This window comes from Gallus gallus, chromosome 5, assembly GCF_016699485.2.
Source record: "Gallus gallus isolate bGalGal1 chromosome 5, bGalGal1.mat.broiler.GRCg7b, whole genome shotgun sequence".
Classification (NCBI taxonomy): Eukaryota; Metazoa; Chordata; class Aves; order Galliformes; family Phasianidae; genus Gallus; species Gallus gallus.
In genome coordinates this window covers 13,696,372-13,714,940 of record NC_052536.1, presented here as the reverse complement: position 1 = coordinate 13,714,940, position 18,569 = coordinate 13,696,372, and the positions used below count along the sequence as shown (strand labels likewise).

At 50.6% G+C, this 18,569-nt stretch overlaps 2 protein-coding genes across 5 annotated transcripts in view; both read left to right on the top strand.

Moving 5' to 3' along the window:
- The first annotated feature begins 287 nt into the window (after window positions 1-287).
- On the top strand, window positions 288-13,683 carry TNNI2 (troponin I2, fast skeletal type). 3 transcript variants are annotated; one of them, NM_205417.2, is made up of 8 exons: window positions 9,306-9,365; window positions 10,961-10,990; window positions 11,158-11,164; window positions 11,778-11,819; window positions 12,133-12,261; window positions 12,666-12,755; window positions 12,870-13,046; window positions 13,383-13,683. In NM_205417.2, the coding sequence occupies exons 2-8, from the start codon at window positions 10,983-10,985 to the stop codon at window positions 13,479-13,481; spliced, it is 552 nt and encodes a 183-aa protein (NP_990748.1). In that variant the 5' UTR covers window positions 9,306-9,365; window positions 10,961-10,982; the 3' UTR covers window positions 13,482-13,683. The 3 variants fall into 3 exon arrangements, 2 of the variants coding, with proteins under 2 accessions (NP_990748.1, XP_046797449.1); XM_046941493.1 differs by having other exon boundaries at window positions 9,306-10,141; XR_005860032.2 differs by lacking the exons at window positions 11,158-11,164; window positions 11,778-11,819; window positions 12,133-12,261; ... (1 more) ...; window positions 12,870-13,046; window positions 13,383-13,683 and adding exons at window positions 288-360; window positions 4,134-4,229; window positions 4,753-4,842; window positions 5,507-5,685 and having other exon boundaries at window positions 5,879-9,365.
- Window positions 13,684-15,212: 1,529 nt separating this feature from the next.
- The window catches only part of LSP1P1 (lymphocyte-specific protein 1 pseudogene 1), a 39,080-nt gene continuing 35,723 nt past the window's right edge, over window positions 15,213-18,569 (top strand). For both annotated transcript variants that reach the window (NM_001303036.2, XM_025150540.3), the window contains exon 1: window positions 15,213-15,364. In NM_001303036.2, coding sequence (NP_001289965.1) covers window positions 15,285-15,364 — 80 coding nt within the window. In that variant the 5' untranslated portion in view covers window positions 15,213-15,284. The remainder of the gene's footprint in view (window positions 15,365-18,569) is intronic.

Below are 18,569 nucleotides of genomic sequence, written 5' to 3'. Positions count from 1 at the left end.
TTGTGTCCTTTGATATTTTTTGAATAGAAGATTATTACTATAGAATCACTGGTTGGAAAAGGCATTCGAGGTCACTGAGTTCAACCATCACCAGATCACTGAGGCCAACTGTCACCTAACAGGTTCCACCACTGAACTATGTGCCTTAGTCCATATATCTCTTAAATACCTCCAGCAATGGGAACTCCACCACTTCTGTGGGCAGCCCATCCCAGTGCTCGACCCACCCCCTTAGGAAACCACCTTGTGAATGCTATGCTCATTAAGGCTGAGTTGCAGCCCTCTTTGTCAGTTCTGTGTGGGTTTCATGGAGTCTGCGGGCTGCTTGTGCCCTCGCATGCTGCTTCGTGGTGCCTTGAGGTGAGTAAGTAAAAATCCCTCCTGTTTTGAGGTGGATCCTCTGGGTTGTCTGCAGCCTCAGGAGCCTCCCAGCTCCCTGAATTAGTATTTCAATGAGCTGACAGAGAAGGGGATTGCTCTTAAGAGAATTTTAATTCAGCTGAGAAGTCTTAAGCTAGATTGGCACAGATGCTGCCTGACCCCACTCTGTTCCTGGCAAAGAAATTGCTCTTACTCCAAAATACACCAGGAAAAGCCTTCTTTCTCCCGGCCTTTTGCTAAAAAGAAACAGCCATTGCACAAAGAATTGGGCTCGTTTCAGTGTATTTGGCCTCAAACTACAAAAGGGAAGTAATTTGCACCAGGCAGCCTGTAGGAAGCTGGAGGCTCCGGAGTGGAGAGAGCCCAAAGCATTAATGAAGAACCATTAATACTGAAAAGCAGTTAATCTGCAATTATCCCAAGACCCATGGAGTGACTATCAGAGAGTTAAACAAATACGGTGAGGCTGAGGAAGATTATGAAAGCTCCTGATAGAGATTAATGACCCAAGCTTAACTATAAAAAACTACTGCGCCTGTTTCTTAATAAATGTTCCTTAGGTTTTGCCTTTGCTGTGAGAGGGGGGGGGGGGAGAAATTACAGGGTTGTTTGGGGATGGCTATAACAAGTGGAGTCTGGCTTCTGCTGGGAGAACAGCATGAGCTGGGTGCCCTTAATGAAATGGAGGAGGAAATCAGTCACCTGAGAAATACTTAAGGAAGGATGCTGAGTGAGTTAAAGCTTCAGCCTTAAATCAAGCTGGAGGGGGGGGTGATGCAGAAGGGAAAGCTGCTGGGTGAGATTTCTGGGGGCAGCTGGGACCCAATGGGTAAGTGCTCATCAGGGCAGGTGTACTAGTGCCCCAGGTGAGCCTCAGTGAGGCGTAAATCCACCTGCTGATCTGCTCCCTCAAGAGGGAAGGGTGAGGGGATGGTAACTTATTTAACTCTTGAGCACAGCTCATGTGGGAGCCTATTCATAGGAAGGGGGATGGCTCCATCTTGTGCTAAGTCTGGTGGGCAGAAAGGCTGGGTTCTTCTTGCCTGTCCATCAGCATGTCCCTATAGCCTTAGCAAGGCTGGTTGGTTGTCCCCTCGTTGCCACTGTGTCTCTTGTCCAAATGACATTCCTTGTGCACTTGGAGGACCGAGCATGGAGATGTGCTTCTGGAGGAAGAGGAAGATGCTGCAGTAAAAGATAAAAGAAAGCAATGTTAATTGAAAGTGAAATCTCAGTGAGTGCCTGTGCTGGATTCCCATGTCTGCATCTAGAGGGCAGGGCAGGTACGTGTTGAATGATCTGGGTCTCCGTGTCCTCGGTGGTCCCAGTTAGAGCTCTGCCTCTTTATCTGGGTATCCTTCCTCTAGAAACAGAAGTTTGTGCAGGAGAGAAAAACCTGCTGCTGTGGTGCATGCCTGGGTCTCCTCCTCACAGACCAGGAGGAGTCTGTTGAACACGGTTGACCAGCAAGAAGCAACAAGCCATGGCTATGTCTGGCTGCAAAGCCCAAAGCCACAAACCCTAATGGCAAGAGAAATGCAATTGGCGTGAAGGGGAAGAGGGAAATCATCCCGAGGGTGGTCAGACCTTGGGTGGGGTGCGAGATCTCCATACCTGAGGAAGTTCTTGCCGTGTGGCTCTGAGCAGGACATAGCTCTGGATCCAGCCCTGGTGGTGGCCCTGCTTGGGGCTGGGGCAGGTGACATGGAGGAGACTCTCTCAAAGAGAATTATTCCCTCATTTGGTGATTTTTATGACTATTTGTCCGTGTGCTTCAAGAAATCAGCCTGGAAATCGGCACCAGGCGAATGCTGAGCATGACACACGCTTGTCACCGTTTGTCTGCTGTGAGACAAAAATGATTATGGGCTGTCATCGTTCAGCCTGGCTATGCGCTGGCTGTCCTCCAGCTCAGATTTTTTGGCTAGTCTCACGGTTTTTGCGCACTGGAGACTATCTAAGCTTCCCTCACGAGGAACGAGCGTGCCTGTTTTATAATGATGCTAGTTAACGAATATTTATCTCACCATATCATTGGGAAACTTTGCCATGCGACGTGTTTCTTTTTTAAAACTTCTCAGCTCCAGGACTTGCAGGATCTTATGCCAATTGCAGCTTTTTCTTTCAAGGAACGTTTTTAATGTGGCTGCAGAGGGAGAGAAAAGGGAACAAGATACGGAGAGCAGGATGCCTTCTGGCTTGAAACCCGGAGGCAAAGCATGGTTTGCTTTTGTTTGCCTGGAAAAGCGGCGAAGGCCCGTGGGATGGGTGGGCTCAGTGCAAGGGGCGTGCAAGGCAGGAGTTGGGAAGTCAGTGCCCCCATCCTGGAGGGGAGGTGGAGGACTGCCTCCCCTGTGCATCTCTGGGCTGTGCTTAGCACCTAAACTACATCTCCCAGGCTGCCCTGCTGCTGCTGCTCACCCGCGGGGGGAGAGCGGGGGTCTGCTTGGGGGGTCGAGGGTCCTGGCCCTGCGGTGCTGGCTGCGTGCCCCTGCCCACGGTAAAATGCCCGCCTAGGGGGGATGCTTTGGGGCAGGGTCCTGTGCGATGGGGGGGTGGCTGCCCTGGGGAGGGGGAGAGGGAAGAGTGTGGGGTCACGGAGGGAGCGCGGGAGTCTTTGTGCTGCAGTTGTGGCTGAGTGGGGAGTGGACTGCTGAGGGTTTCTCACAGAGGCAAAGAGCCCCTTCCTGTCGCCCTTATTTCCCGATCCCCTTCTCTTTCTCCCATCCCTCCCCCCTTCCCCCATCGCCTTCCCTTCCGGGTGCCTCCATAACCGGGATGCTGTGCTCTCGGCGCCATGCAGTTTGTACTTTAAGGCAAGCGGGCGTCTGATTCACGGCTCTGTGAGCCATAAAGGTTTTGAGCTCAGATTCTAAGGGCCAGATAGGCTGACCCCTGTGTGTGGTTTCTCTGAGGATGTATGTTCAAGGGAGTTGAAAGACTTGAGTGCTGGGACATCAATTATTTATGGATAAATAAAATGAACCTCTTTGCAGGTGCACTGATCTGGATTCTGTTAGCGTCACCTCCTTGCCTAGTTACAGCAATGCTCACTGTTCAATTGCAGATAATGAGCATTTTAAAACATTTCTTATTTATATGTATATACACACACTCCCTGCCACTTCTCCTAGCTCAATTCCTACCCTTTTTCTTACCTCTTGCCCCCTCCGTTGCAGCCTGGCTGCTGCTGTTCCTGCCCTGGCAGGGCTTATGCAGAGGGCTATAAGAAAGTAGGAGACAGACTCTTTAGCAGGGTCTGTTCTGATAGGACAAGGAGAAATGGTTTCAAACTAAAAGAGGGGAGATTTTGACTGGATATGAAGGAGTTGTTCTTTACAGTAAGGATGGTGAGGCACTGGCACAGGTTGCCCAGAGAGGGGGTGGATGCCCTGTCCCTGGAGACATTCAAGGTCAGGCAGGACAGGGCTCTGAGCATTTGATCTGGTGTAGGTGTCCCTGCTCATTGCAGGGGAATTGGACCAGATGGCCTTTAAGGGTCCCTTCCAACTCAAGCAATTCCACAATTCTATTTTGCTTCTGGATCATGTCTCATGACATGGAGGTGTCTTCGGGACCCCTTCTCTTTGGGATCACTTCTGTATCTGCAGGCAGGAGAAAACCTCCTTCCCCAAACAAGCCAGGACTGATAATGGATGCAAAGAGGTCATTCCTGCTCCTAAAAAGCTCCTTTGGTCCCAACCCTGTAGTCCAACAGAAAAATCTAAACCTCTGATTTTTCCATATCTCAGAGCTCAGCAGGATGGAGTCACCAGAGAAGCAGCAGGAGGATGCAGTGGCTTTCATGCAGGGCAAAAAGTGCCCCCCAAAGAAGAATGGTGTCACAGGTGGGTGAGTGCCTGCATGCCAACAAAGGGGGACTTCTCATCCAGCCATGATAGCTTCACACAAAATGCGCACTCACTGGAGTTCAGTTTGAGCAGATCTGATACCTTAAAGTTAATTGAGAATAAGAGTTCAACTGTTTTGAAATGAGGCCTCAACTTGTAAAAAAAAAAACAAAATAAATTAAAACCCAGGCCCGTATTTTGTTTGAAACCCCATGAATGGTATCTGGGAAGACAGTAGGCTCAGAGCACAGGAGCCGAGGTTTTGGCAGCCTAGTTGAAGTACTTGGCCTTGATTTTACAAAAAGCCACTGGGGAACTTTACTCTGGATATGACAAAGGACATGTTCACATTTGCAAAGTCCAGAAGAAAATTCCTGAAGGCATCCGTGCTGTGTTACTATGATTGCACTTATGCCAAACCACCTCTGACTTTCGGGTATGGGCAGCGTTCTTCAGAGGTGTCCATTGGGGCTGGGTGCCGGGTTGTTCTCCAGTCTGAGCTCATCTCTTCCCTTCCCAGGCTGGATTCTGAGGAACCTTCGGAAGACCTTCCAGAGGCCGACCTCCCTGCAGCTCTCTTCTCCCATGGCTCTTTCTCAGCGTTGCACAGGTAGATGAGGCTGTTGAGGGTCTCCATAGCTGCCAGAGTTCTATACAATGAGATTTCTCAAGTTCTGTTTTTTTCTGTTCTTTGTTTTTTAAGCCTTATGGTCACTTTTTTTCTTCTTCTTTTTTTTTTTTTTTTCCCTAAGATGGTATTCTCACTGCTGCTTTGGTTTGGCACAGACCACCTAAAAGACATTTTGAGAGTGGAGACGTGTTGAAACCGTACTCATTTAAGCACACGACTGTCTCAGTCTGTTCTCCAGACATGTTCTGGCTCCCGTTCTGTTCTTCAGCAATGTCTGAAGTTGCCCAGATCCAGGGAGGACTGTGATCAGGTGTCAGGTCACTGCAGTAATTCTATCCCAGGGGAATGCTGGATGGATCACCATCCAGACCCATCAGCTGCTCAAGGCACCGCTTCAGAGTTGGGCAGAGGTGTTAGCTGTTGGCTTTTCCAGGGGTAGGGACTAAGGCACTTTCTGCGTTATGTGCCTGTGATGGAAGTGGGAAAGTCCTTGTGAGAAGCGAGATCCGAGCTTAGGACTCCTCACTTATGAATACAGCTTCTCATCACTGGAAGCTGTTGTTCAGGAAGCAGATGTTCCTGCTGCTCACGAAGGCACTCGAGTACTTGTGCATGCCTATACTGACTTGTAGTATTCCTACAGCCTCTTGTCCAAACCTGATAATAAGTAGAAGTGAGGCCCGTGAAGAGAACCATGGGGATGTGGTGCCTGTTGCCGTTCAGCGTGGTGGGACTCACTGCTCCTTATCGCCAGCGCCAGCAGGAGATGGCTGTTCCAACAACACAACACTCCGGGGCTGGTGGAGCAGTCTGCAGGTCCAGGTGAACACTTAAAGTATATTTATGCTTCCGTCCATGGGAATGGGCTGGGTGTTTGTGCTGATGATGTACAAGGCCTTTGGAGTCTCTAGTACCTACTGATGCGTTGGAGTCTAAATGCCAGCTCATGTCTCCTTGCCCCTGCAGCTGGAGAAATGAGTTTCTGCTGTCTCACCTGTCCTTTCCTGTTTTGCAGATGGCATCCCGTTCCTGTGCCCTCAGACCCAGTCTTGCACCTGCTTCTCCTATGCCTCGTTCAGCAAACTCCCCTTCCAAGGCCAAACTCTCCAGCCACTTCTCCCTCTTCTCACCACCATCCTGGATCCCTGAGCCTGATTGCAGTCTTCTGCCTTGTGCTGGCTCCAAGAAACCTCGCAGAGGGAGCTGGAAGAAGAACTCTCACTGCGAAGAGCCCCCTGGTCCCAAATCAGAAGAATCTGCACATTTCCCCTTCGCAGGACCCATAATTGCTCAGATAACTGACTACATCTACCTGGGGAACCTCAATGCAGCCTACAGCGGCCGGGCGCTGTGCACAAATGGCATTGACAACATCATTGACATGAGCAGCCTGCCCAGTGACCACAGACTGAGCATCATCCCCTGCACATGTGGGAGGGGAGGATTTAGGCACAACTGGTCACGCCTCAGGGTTGACATCCAGGCTTTCCTGCATGGAAATCTTCATGAAATAAGGCAGCCATGCTTCCTGGTCATCAACGAGTGCATCGAAGCCTTGATGGAGAAAGGGAAGCGTGTTCTCATTCACTGCAGGGATGGTTACTCCTTAGGCCCTACCTGTGTCATCCAATACCTGATGGTCAAGCACAGCATGAGACTGCTAGCAGCCTATGAACTTGTGAGGGCACGCTACCCACTGAAAATCCAAGAGTGCCATCAGGACCTACTGGTGGGTTTAGAGATGTCCCTGCAGCCTGGTGGCGTCAACATAGCATGCCTGAAGCACTCCCTGTCAAGGAAGATGGCATGGAGCTAAACAGGCATAATGGCTGAAGAAGAAAAGCCAAAAGGAAAATAACCTTAAGTCCATCTCATGGGCAAATGAGATGACTGTTGGTGTGGGGTATGTGCTGACAAGATGCAAAGGTGGTGGCCTTTCTTTGCAGCAGTTCCTAGAGGCTGGTACTGGCAGAAGTACAGCATGGGGAGCTCTTAGAGACACACTAGAGGGAGGGGGAAAAGGACTCATTTAAGCAGAGGCTGAATGTCGTTTTTCAGTCTTAATGTAAGGAAATCCCCTGTGCTCCAGTTTGAAGAAGACTTTTCTTGGGAACTTTTGTTCCTAAGGATGCAAGTACATATCACCTCCGTGTCAGGGGGTTAGAACTGCACGGTCTTTTAAGGTCCCTTCTAACCCAAGCCATTTTGTAGTTCAATGTGCCTCAGTCTCATGTTCTTTTTGGGTAAGAAGAGAGCCAGCCACTGGATTGCTCAGTTGTTCTGCCTGAGATGATGTAGTCATCTGTAGTAACGGGTTGGACTAGTCCCTGTCCACTCAATGCTAGTAGGGTGCTGAGGAGAAGAACATCGGTGTAAAGGTGGGGAGATGGCTGTGAGAGGCAGCTTGCACAGATCCATCAGCCCAGTGCTTCCATCATGTGCTGGTTCCCTGGAGGAACCTGGTCCAGAAGCGTCACGTTTGAGCGTCTCTACAACACGATGCAGAACCTCCTGTAAGTGTGAACCTTTGCTTCTGAGCAGCTTTGCAGGCAGGTGGATGTGCTCTGAGATTGGTGGCCCATGTCCCTGGTGCATTGCTTTAGCACGAGGGGAGAGGAACAAGGGATGGAGGCTGGTCTACTCCATGGGAAAGGTACCCAAACTTGAACTCTGTGTCCACTCTTGGTTCCCGCACAATGCTCGCATTCCTGTTCCATGTTCTCAGAGCTAAGACAGCTGACTGCTCACAGTCTTCCCTGAAGGACTTGCATGGAGCTTCCTTATGCTCTCCTTGGGTTTTTCTGCAAGGAACTCGTTCATTTGTCGCTCAAACACTTGCATTACTTCACTTGGAAACCTCTGTTTTTCTTAATGTTAACTATTGTTTTGTGGGCTTTTTTGTTGGTTTTTGTTTTTTTTTTTTCTTCCAGCTGCTCACTGGGTTTCTTCCTCAGTCTAGATCTGGGGCCCCTTTCTTTTTTTGGAGGGCTGCTGCCCTATGGTTTAACCTCTTTGCAAGGCAGCTCCAGGGAAGTTTCTTTGCAGACTGAGAGATTCAGCCTTTCGCTCACCCTATTACCACATCTTACCCTCGAGGACTCCTGTATCTCACTAATCTGTTAACCAACGTTTGGTTCATGGGACTTTTCTTTGTGTTCCTTCAACCCACTCTCTGCACTGACCTGAAGAAATGAAGTGAAAGGAGAGCTGCCATCTGGAGGACTCGGTGGGACAGCAGTGCATGTAATTCTGTAGGGAGCTGGAGAAAATGACTGGAGAATCTTTGGTAAGGGTAATAAAGAGTTGGTTTAACTTTAGAGCCAAATATGGCCTAAGGATTTGGTAGTGAAGGAAATGTGAAACAACTTCTCAGTGGGTGAGTGCTGCTCCTGGCTGCTGAGGGTGGCTGCTGTCTGTTTCTGACTGTACTTACTTTAGTCCCTGTTCTTTATTTTTCTGAGAAACTGGCTTGAATTGGGAGAGGCAGGCAACTTAGGAGGATCTACGGGGTGATATCTCTCATCTACAGGCCATGAAGTGACACCAAGAGTCCTGATGTAGGAGGGTTGTGGTGATTTCACTACTCAAACCATCTAGCTCTCAACATTTCAGCGTGACTAATCCTGAGCAGACCCAGCCTTACCCACACAGGATGCCTGTCCCATCTTGAGCTCTTAGTCTTCCTTTACAGTATGTGCAGTGCTGTGTGCATGATGTTACAGGAAGTCTGCAGCAGCATGTTTGCTGCTATCTGTAACATCCAAGAGAAGAATTTGTCGCAGCCACATCTGAATCAGCTTAAAACCCTTTGGCTGACAGGGGAGGGAGCGCCTGGGCCGTGGGAGGAGGACAAGAGCTGTTTGGGCTCTTGTCTCCATGGGATCCCCTACACACACATGCTACATCTGCTGTGGATAGGGCTGGTGAATATTTCCAGTGCCATTTCTATCTGTCTCTCGCTTGCGCCATGGGTATGTGGATTTGAGGTTGCCTCACTTGCTGGTAGCATGGGGTTACCCAGCAGCAGCAGCTCCATAGCCTTGAGTGGTTTTGTTCTTTCTTAATAAAAACTTTACACCTAGTATTAAAATATTTCACGTGGGGAGGAGAAGCAGCACATATTTTTCTGTGTGGTAACTGAGGTTAAAAGAAGATGCTGGCACTGAATGGCTCGCTCAGGGATGGCTCTCCTATGTGCTGCCGGTGGCTGAATGTTGGTGGGGTGATGCGTATGCTGCGGGCTCCTTCCAGCCAGTGTTCCCCAAGGGCAGAGCTGCTCCTCTCCTGCAGGGGCTGCCTGGCCTGCCCCAGCCAAGGGAGGTGCATGGGGGCTCTTGCACACCATTGGTCTGAGAAGGTCTCCATGCCCTTAAAGAGAAGGTGGATTTTCTGCTGAGCCACCCGAGAAGCCCTTTTATACCTCCTTCCCCGGCCAGCTGCTTGCGGCTTGCCAGTCAGTCCTGGCCGGCCAGCGGGGCTCTCTGTTCCTTCTCCGGACTCGGGTGAGCCCTTATGCATGTCTCTTACTGACCAGCTTGCTCTTACCGGGGTTGCAGGGAGGCAGATTTGCTCACCTGAATGTTGGGGAGGTAAATGCTTGGAGAGATGGGGGTGCTAATAAATCCATCTCTGTCCTATGTCGGTCAGAGGGTCTGTGCATCGGGAGCTCTCCCTCTTCCTTTCCCAGCTGCCTTCTTTGCCTTTGGTTTCATCCTCACTTGGTTTTATGCTCTGCCTTCGTCTCCCTAACTCCTCCCTAGTAGGAAAAAGCATCCTCCGCTGTGGCACCTTGCAATTCTCCCCATCTGCACCCCTCCCTCTGCCTGCTGCGTGCAGCCCCTTCCTCCCCAGGTTGCCCCTCAGCACCTGAGTTTCCGTAACTCAAGGACTGGAGTCCCTGTTACTGACCATACCCCGCTATGGGGCTGATCTGGCATTGCTCCCCCACGCCTTTTGCGCTTTCAGTGAGGGTGCACGGATATGGGAACGCCAGCAAAAATAGCTCCTGCTCCTCATCCACCTGTGGTGGCTTTTGCCTCGCGTCGCCCCAACCTCCCTGAGTCACGGGGCCTGGCTGCGTCTGAGGAGACAGCTGCAGCTCCTTGTGCAGCTCCCCAGCCATTTTTAGAAGCACTTTCCCCACCCCCCTCCCCCCCCCCTCTTCCCAGCAATGTGTTGTGCCCGCACATTTTCCAGGATAAGGTTTCCTCGGGGAGCTTGGCCCTGCAGCCTTTACCTCCTCCTCAGGCAACGACCCCGTTAACATTTTGCCTCCCAGGTCTGCAGATTGCTGTCTATTAGGGGGTTCACTTCTCTATAAGGGAATGCCTTCATTTGGGCTCGGCCAGTGCTCCTGCTGGACCCATCGGTGGCTATGAGCAGGAAACACTGCTCTAATAAGTAAAGCTGCATTTATGGGGAGGAATTGGCATTGAAAGGTACCTTTCCCTGAGAAATCTCTCCATGCCTTTGCCAACTTAGCAATAGCCTTCAGCACTATGCTTCACTGTCTGTGCTGAGCTTTCTCCCCTGCCCCATGCAGTGCACACACGTGCTAGCAATCCTTGTCACCAATGGTCACTTCCTGACTCTGTTCCCTATGCCAGAAGCCTCCCCAGTCTTTGGGATGATTCTTGTCTATGGCTGTGTCAGTACAGTTTTCCCCCTTTAGTAGACAACAAGATTAAAGCCTAAAATATCTGATTTCAGTTTGCTACAGGCCTATACTATGAGGGCTGTATGAAAGAACAACAGATGTAAAATTACTTTTATCCTCCTTCTTACTTCATTGTGTGAAGTGGTACATAGTTGAGCCAAGGAAAAGACAAGCCTATAGGGAGTACTGTCACAATCTGTCTTTTTCCAGCCATGCACCACTTGTCCCAGTGCACGTGTGGCTGTGAGCTGGCACATGTTTACCTTTCATCCACAAACTGCAGCCCAGTTCCCTCTGTGATGGAAATTTGAAGAAGTTGGGAAATATGAGCACAGTTGTTGTTCCTCTTTTTGGTGTCTAGGGGAATCTGGCTTTGTTCTTAAACCCAAGAAAGCCAATGCTAGCACGAATAATTGTGAATTATTTTGGTTCTTGTTGCAGGTTCACAACCATCTAAAGCAAGATGTCTGAGTAAGTTCCCATTTTCTGTCTCCGCTATGTTGCTGGTGTTCAACCTTTTGTTCAGCTGCCAACTTTTACATACATACTCCTCTGCTTGTTTCCAATGAAGATGCTAACTGCCTTTTTCTCCCCTTTCTCTTCCTTCCCTTCCTCGCCCATCTACTCTCCCTGCATAGTGAAGAGGTAAGTGTGTCCTGCTGGGCTTTTCCCTTTAGCAGAGCTCATAGCATCGATCCTCACTTTGTAGTTCCTCTGTAGGCAAAGCAGTTGTGGAGTGGTGGGAGGAAAGAATGTCCCATGACCTGGCTTTCCTGATGCCTTCTGGAGAAGAAGGGAAGGGCGAGCAAAATCCCTTTCGAAGGGCCTTTGCTAGCAGTTGGATGCTTTCCCCCTTTCCTGCTTCCCTAGCCGGCCACGAGATGGTGCTGGGAAGCGCTGCCCGAACAACTTCAGGGCCGCATCTCATTTGCCAGCAGGGGGGATGCAAAAAATCCCACCTATGGTGCTGATGTTCAATGGATGCATTGGGTGCCCACTAGCCCAGTGACCCAGGGAAGGCTAGGAAAGCACTCCGAGACAAAGTAGCACTTTTCAGAAGGAGAATAAGCCCTGGGCTTGGAGTCCTAGAGGAATCTGAGCAAGATTCCTCTGGTTAATGGTGCACAATATCTCTAAGCTAGAAGCTGAAGCTGGTTTGGGGACCAAATGTGTGACAAGCTGTGGGATTGTGTGGGGAAGAAGAAAAGATGAAGGAATGCATCGTAACTTACCTTGTTCTCATTTTTCCCTCCTACAGAAAAAGAGGAGGGCAGCCACCGCCCGGCGGCAGCACCTGAAGGTACGTGGCACTGCTGGGCCTGGGCATGGTGTGTCCCGACCAGCCCATCTCCCATCCAGCAGTTGGCACTCTTCTGCCTGGAAAAGGCCATGATGAACAATGTGGAGTTCCCCATACCATTTTACGCACCTTACCAGGTCACACAGCAAGACTCTGGTACGGGGGGAGGCTGGGGTCAGCATCATCCTGAGCTTCCCAGAAGCCCCCATGAGTCTCCTTTGCTCAGAGATGCTGGTATTTTGGACATAGAGAGCTCCAATCCTGTTCTCCTTTGCCCCAAACCCACGTTGATCTCCCTCCTGCTGCTTTCCAGAGTGCTATGCTCCAGCTTGCTGTCACCGAAATAGAAAAAGAAGCAGCTGCTAAAGAAGTGGAAAAGCAAAACTACCTGGCAGAGCATTGCCCTCCTCTGTCCCTCCCAGGATCCATGCAGGAACTTCAGGTAAGGACTGCTTTAGCCCTTTCAGAAAGTATTGGGCTCCACTACTCAGCCTGCTGCATTTAGATTGTCCTTCCCATCTTGACCATTTCCTGTCCCTGTGGGCCTCTCTTCACCGTGGAGGCAGAGACAGGGACTGGCACCTCTGGGATGTGTTGGGTGGTGGCTGGCAGTACAAGGACATGAGGGTGGCATTTGTGTGAAGGTGGCTGCACAAAGACCGGAAGCTGGGTTGCAAAATACCTTTCATCATCTGCAAGTGGTTGGTATTGAGTGGTGGTCTGATCCTTCTTTGGGATGAACAGAGGTAGAGGGGTCTTTCAGAGACAGAGGAGAAGGAAGTGGTCAGGAGAGAGGAATTGCCTGGCGTGCTCTGTTACTCAACATCTGTCTACTTTTCCTCCCAGGAACTGTGCAAAAAGCTTCATGCCAAGATAGACTCAGTGGATGAGGAAAGGTATGACACAGAGGTGAAGCTACAGAAGACTAACAAGGAGGTGAGCATCCACTGGAGCATCCGACTCATCCTTCGTTCCTCTCCATGCTGCTCATCGGCACATGGCCCGTCTCACAAAACTCATGCTCTTTCTGTCCACTTCTCTTCTCCACAGCTGGAGGACCTGAGCCAGAAGCTGTTTGACCTGAGGGGCAAGTTCAAGAGGCCACCTCTGCGCCGGGTGCGCATGTCTGCTGATGCCATGCTGCGTGCCCTGCTGGGCTCCAAGCACAAGGTCAACATGGACCTCCGGGCCAACCTGAAGCAAGTCAAGAAGGAGGACACGGAGAAGGTACCACTTCCGCTCCCATTAAGCCATAAGCTCCCAACTTTTAGGGATGACATCACTCTGCAGGATAGACTAGGCAGAGCGTGAGCTTATCTCAGTAACATCCTTCCTGCCCCATGTTTCCTCCTCCAACTCCCATGCGGTTGTAAACATGGAGTCCAGCCCCGAAAGACGTACAGCAGGGGTGGAATTGGGAGTCTCTAGCTAAGTTTTCCAGGGGAGGTGAAATGTTGAGCACTTGTGGTGAGGCTCCCATGGGTAGATGGGTGAAAGGGCGCTGTTTGGGTGGGTCGTTACCGCATGGGTCCACCTCATCATGCACACTTATCCCTTCTGCAGGAGAAGGACCTCCGCGATGTGGGTGACTGGAGGAAGAACATTGAGGAGAAATCCGGCATGGAGGGCAGGAAGAAGATGTTTGAGGCCGGCGAGTCCTAAGCACTGGTCTCTCCACTCTTGCCACTACCACCCTCTTCCATCCCCTCCTGAGCATGGCCACAGCTGTGATCATGGCCACCTCCCTGCCCTGAACCTCAACATGTCCTCACCATGCATTGAACCCACTGACTGGGTGCTGTTTCTCTGATTTTGTGAAGAGCTGCAGTCTGGAAGCAGCAGTGTAAATAAAGCTTTCATGGGAGAGGGGGATGTGGCCTGCCGTGGTGGGGCTGAAGGTGCTTAGGGCTGTGGGAACACACTGAGGACACCCATCTCCATTGGCAGGCTGCTTGATTTGATGGTCAGCAGCACAGGGGGTTCTCCCGCCTCCCTCTCTCTTGGCCTCCATCTTGTCATGGGGTGGAAAGGCCTCTCTTGTAAGCTGGAGATCCATTCTCTGACTCATAGCCTGCCCTCGTGTCCCCCATTGCAGGAGCTACTGCACTTCAGGAGCTACCAGGGCAGACAGAAGGGAGGGATAGAGACTGGGGGGTGGTGAGGAACCATCTGCCAGAGGAAGGAAATGGGTGAGGTCATGTCACAGTGCTGTTGGCTGCTCTACCTCCTCTTGCTTCTGCTTCTTTTCTGGCGGGGTAGTCTGTGGGTCAGGAGGTGGCTCTGATTGGTCTTTCCATCAGAGTTTGTGCCCATCGTGCTGTGCTGTGTCTCCTCTCCATGTCCTTTTTCTGGCCCAGAGCAAGGAGCACCTTTCTTCCTTCTCACTCTGGATTGAGACCTGAGCAGTCTCCAGAAGCTATCCCCATCCAAACCACTTCCCCAGGCACCTCTCCTGGGCCAATAAGCTCTGCACTCTATCTTGAGGCATACAGCATCTCATGCAGCCCAGCTCTGGAGCTGGGGATAGACAGACCGCCTCTGCCAGGAGCTGAAGGGGTCCTACAGGCCTTTACTTCTTGTCTCTGCATAGGGTGTTCAGGCTGTGCTTCCCTGTAGATAAAGGTGAGTTCAAGCCCTGAGAGATTCCACTGGGCCTCCACACATGGTGGCAATGGTACCTGGCCAAAGGGCAGCAGAAGATGAGGGGAATGAATACTAAAATCATCTAGTCCAACTGTCAACCCATCCCCACCAGGCCCACTAAACCATGTCACTTAGTGCAACACTTACCCTTTTCTTGAATACCTCCATGGACAGTGACTCCACCACCTCCCTGAGCAGCCTGTTGCAATGCCTCGAGCAGGAAGAAATGTTCTAGAATAAGACGTGAAGGGTGATGGCTGAAAGGTAGAAGCTCTCAGCTTGGGCATGGGGGGGACACAGCCTATGCTGGCAGTGCACAGCAACCATCCCCGGAACTGCAGGACAGGTAAGGGGCAGCACATGCTGAGTGCCCGAAGCAGAGTAGGTTGTTATTTTGAGAGGCGTGTGACCAAGACTACCTTCATGCCTGTGATGATGGTGCCCAATTCACTGTAGGGTGCTGCAGTTCAGGGCTGCAGTGTTACCCCAGATTGGCCATGCCTGCACCATGGCTGGCTCTGGGGAGCGATGGGCTGCCCTTCTTACTGCTGTGAGGGAGGGGATGACCATGTCCCCTGCTGCCCCTTCATCTTAGCTTAACACTTTCCACTTTTGAGGCTACTGACAGGCAAAACCTTAAAGTAATTCAAATGGTTGTTAAAAAAAATAATAATTTGCATTCCCCCTGTTCCTCTCCCATCCCCCCCGAGCCCTCAGCCCACAAAGTTTCCGGCACAGCTCACTTCTGCTGAGCACAGGAGGAGCAAAGAAGCGGCGGCAGCACCCTCTTGCATCATCCCTCCGTGCTAGCCAGGAGGGGGTATGTCGGACCCCGAGGAGTGCCAGGAGGGTGCAGAAGGCACAGATCAAGTGGGAGATGAATCCTACCAGGAGAGCGAAAGGTGAAGCTGGGGAGCCCGATGTCCATGAATCTGGGAGGATGGGGAGCTGGGTTTGTTGGTGGGGAAGGAAGACTGTGGGGCTGAAATGAAGAGGATCCATGGGACATAAAGGTGGTCAGATGCTTTTGGAGAGGCCTTCCAGATAGGGAGAGAGTTCGGCTTCTCCTAAGTCCTATCACCATTGAACTTCAAGGCCAATGGGATATTGATCCAATGGAAAACCTGGCCACCACCACATGCAAAGTCAGCGAGTGGTCTGGCTATGAGACTCAGAGCTGCCTTAGTGCTTTGATGTTGAAACTCATCTTTAAGATGAGGTGGGGACAGACCTTGCTGTTCTCACTGGGTATACACGTGTGGAAGGCTTTGGTAGGAAGGAAATTGGAAGTGGGAGGGTTGCCCAAACCCCTCTTGCTTTTACCTGTCATCTGTGCTACAGCTTGGATGACCTTTGCTGGGCATGGCCTTGGAGACAGTCAAGGTCAGGCTGAACATGGCTCTGAGCAACCTGATGTAGCTGTAGGCATCCCTGTTCATTTCAGGGGAGCTGAACCAAATGACCTTTAAGGGTCCCTTCCAACTCAAATGATTCTATGACTTGTGACAATAGATGCAGCTGTGGGAATGGCCTGAAAGGTGATGCTCTTCTGGGGGTCTCATTTCTTATTGCCCTGACTATTCCTGTAAGCTGAATTAACTGGGACATTTTTCAGGCTGTCTGCTGGCTTTTGTCAGTTTACACATCCCTCTCTTCCCCTGATCTGCTTTGTTGCTTTATCAACAGAGATTGTAAAATTCTTGCTCTGTTCACTCCACAGCAGACAGTTTTCATGGGGGTTAAAAGGGAAAAGAGTAGCAGCAGAGACCAAATTACAGCTGTCCCTAATAAGGGAGGCAGAGATAAGCTGGGCTGAAAATCACACAAAAGAATTCAGACTGGGACTCGCTGGGTTTAAGCTGAGCATCCATGGAGCTTGGGGGGTCGCCTGGTTTTCTCCTCCAGCTTCAAAGCTCATATTAGCATTTCTCCCAAAGGCAGCGCACTTCACATTGATAGAAAAACACCCCCTGAGTGACAATAAGAGGAGAAAGTTGTGTCATCTCCCATCACTAATGATTGCAGTAAGTGTTTTGGCTGACACCTGACAGCAATTAGCCTTGGCTGAAGCCTTGACTGGAAGCATCAAAAGGTGCAAAGCCTCAGCATGCTCAGCTGCTTGCAGAAACAAAGAGGGTTTGCTGCTGGGGGAGTAGGGTGATGGCTCAGCATGGCGTATCCAATCCTAGGCAGTGCTCTGTGCACCCAGCAGGAGGATGGAGCAGTCATTGGGGTACCTGGGACAGCTGAGCCTTCACCTTGTGCTGTATTGGTTCAGATGGTGCCATGCAGCAGCAGCTGCTAAGGTAGGGCCAGGTTTATCCTTTCTCTGCTTTGTACTGGAGTTTCCCATAAATAAGATAGGAAGTGGTCTTTTCTGTGAAAACAGTGAAACTTTTTTTAAGCTTGCTGCAAAGTTGTATTTGTGAGTGTTGATCAAAGGGTGCTGCAGACCTTCCTTTTCAGCTGAATTTAAATGAAAAACTAAATACGGTGTGGGAAGCAAAATTAGAGAGCAGAAGTAATATTTGGTTTGAAAAACATAGAGAATTGATATCCCTCCTGATTTGTGTACTGGCTTCCTATGCAGCTCTGAACTTCTCCTGCTTTTGCTTGCAATTAAATGTTGCTAGGTTCTCATGATTTCCACTCCCAAAATGGAGAGGGGAAGTGTTGGTGTGCCGCTCAGGGGTACTTTTTCTCACCCTGAGGCTAGCTCAGCTCTCTGATGTTTTCACCTTAGTCAAAAGCTCTTTGCACGCTGAGGTTATGCTCTTCCATGAGCTGCCATTGCTCTATGGGAAGACTGAGCAGCGTGAGCACGATGCCCTGCAGGACATCCCACTGGAGCATGGCTCACGAGCAGGCTTTGCTGTGGAGCTACAGGCTGTGAGATGAGAGATCACCTCCCAAATTCCCCTGCTTCCCTCTTGCTGGGGCTGCAGGAAGCCCTCAGCAGCCCATGTATGGTCAGCAGCAAGGGAAGGGCACTGCTGTGCCAGCAGCCCCAGGCTTTTCCTTGCCCCAGCTGTCTTAAATTCTCTGGATCCTTGGAGGAGCCTCAAGAGCCCTTGCTAGGATGACTCGTGTTGCTAAGTATACCCGTGGCTGTAAGCAGGCTGGCCAGGAAAACCGATATGGGGAAAGTCCTCAGCATGTTGGATTCCTCTGGGGAAGGATGGCTGATCCTTGCTTGAGAATAACTGGTCCAAGTCTGACCCAGCTGGGTGCGTTGGCGTGAAAAGGAGTAGGAGAACAAACAAGGGAGGGCCAGCAGACTTCAGCTGGAAAATTCAATGAAGCTGGGCAATACTTCAGCATTTCCATATCAGATATAGGTGCTCTGGAAGGGCTGTTAGGGATAAAGAGCTGCCTCTAATTATAGGGACATATCAGGTGCCTTTACTGCCCCTTTCTACCTTCAGGAAAGCTTGCCTCTGAGCCTAGTTTGCAATGTAGAGCCATGGATTTGGTGTGCTAGTTAAGTAGGTGATTGCCCTGGAGGTCTTACTTGAATTTTTTAACTGCACAAGACTGTGCTGGCTGGAAGGCTGTAGAAAAGGGAAAAAAAAGAATAAGTGGGAGTTCTTCCAGCAGGTTGTTTTAAAGCATTCTGAGGTGAAATCTGGCTCCGACACCTGTGGGATTCTCTTCTCTGTGGATTATGGAGAGAGCTTATTGTGGAACTGGGTGTGGAGGCAGAGTGGGGGAAGGCTGGGTTGGGAGAACTGGAGACCCAGAGAATGCCAGGAGGAGGTTTTGCCAAAAACCCACTGTTGTGATGGGATGAGACTTCTGCTGGCTGGTGGGACACCAAACCGCTCCAGCATCCCAGCCCTACACCCATCATCCCCATCACCCTGTTACCTTATCCCTAACCTGATGAGCTGCTCCTAGGACTGAACCTCTGAACTCTCTGATGTGGTGCCTTGGCATCCTTTGAAGCCAAATGCATGAGGAATGGGTTCTCGTGGGATGCCTCTGTTGTGTTTCCTCAATCTTTTCATGAAGAGAAAACCTGAGGCTGTGCTGCAATAAAAACAAGCACAAGGATGTACTGTCTAATAGGGAATCTGAGGCCTTCACTGCTAGGAATTCAGTTCTGTG

Bases quoted from the DNA above. Each gene is read 5' to 3' on its own strand.
- TNNI2 (NM_205417.2), top strand. The intron at 11,820-12,132 runs GTACGTGGCACT...GCTGCTTTCCAG, and splicing joins CCCGGCGGCAGCACCTGAAG to AGTGCTATGCTCCAGCTTGC. The intron at 12,262-12,665 runs GTAAGGACTGCT...TTTTCCTCCCAG, and splicing joins GATCCATGCAGGAACTTCAG to GAACTGTGCAAAAAGCTTCA.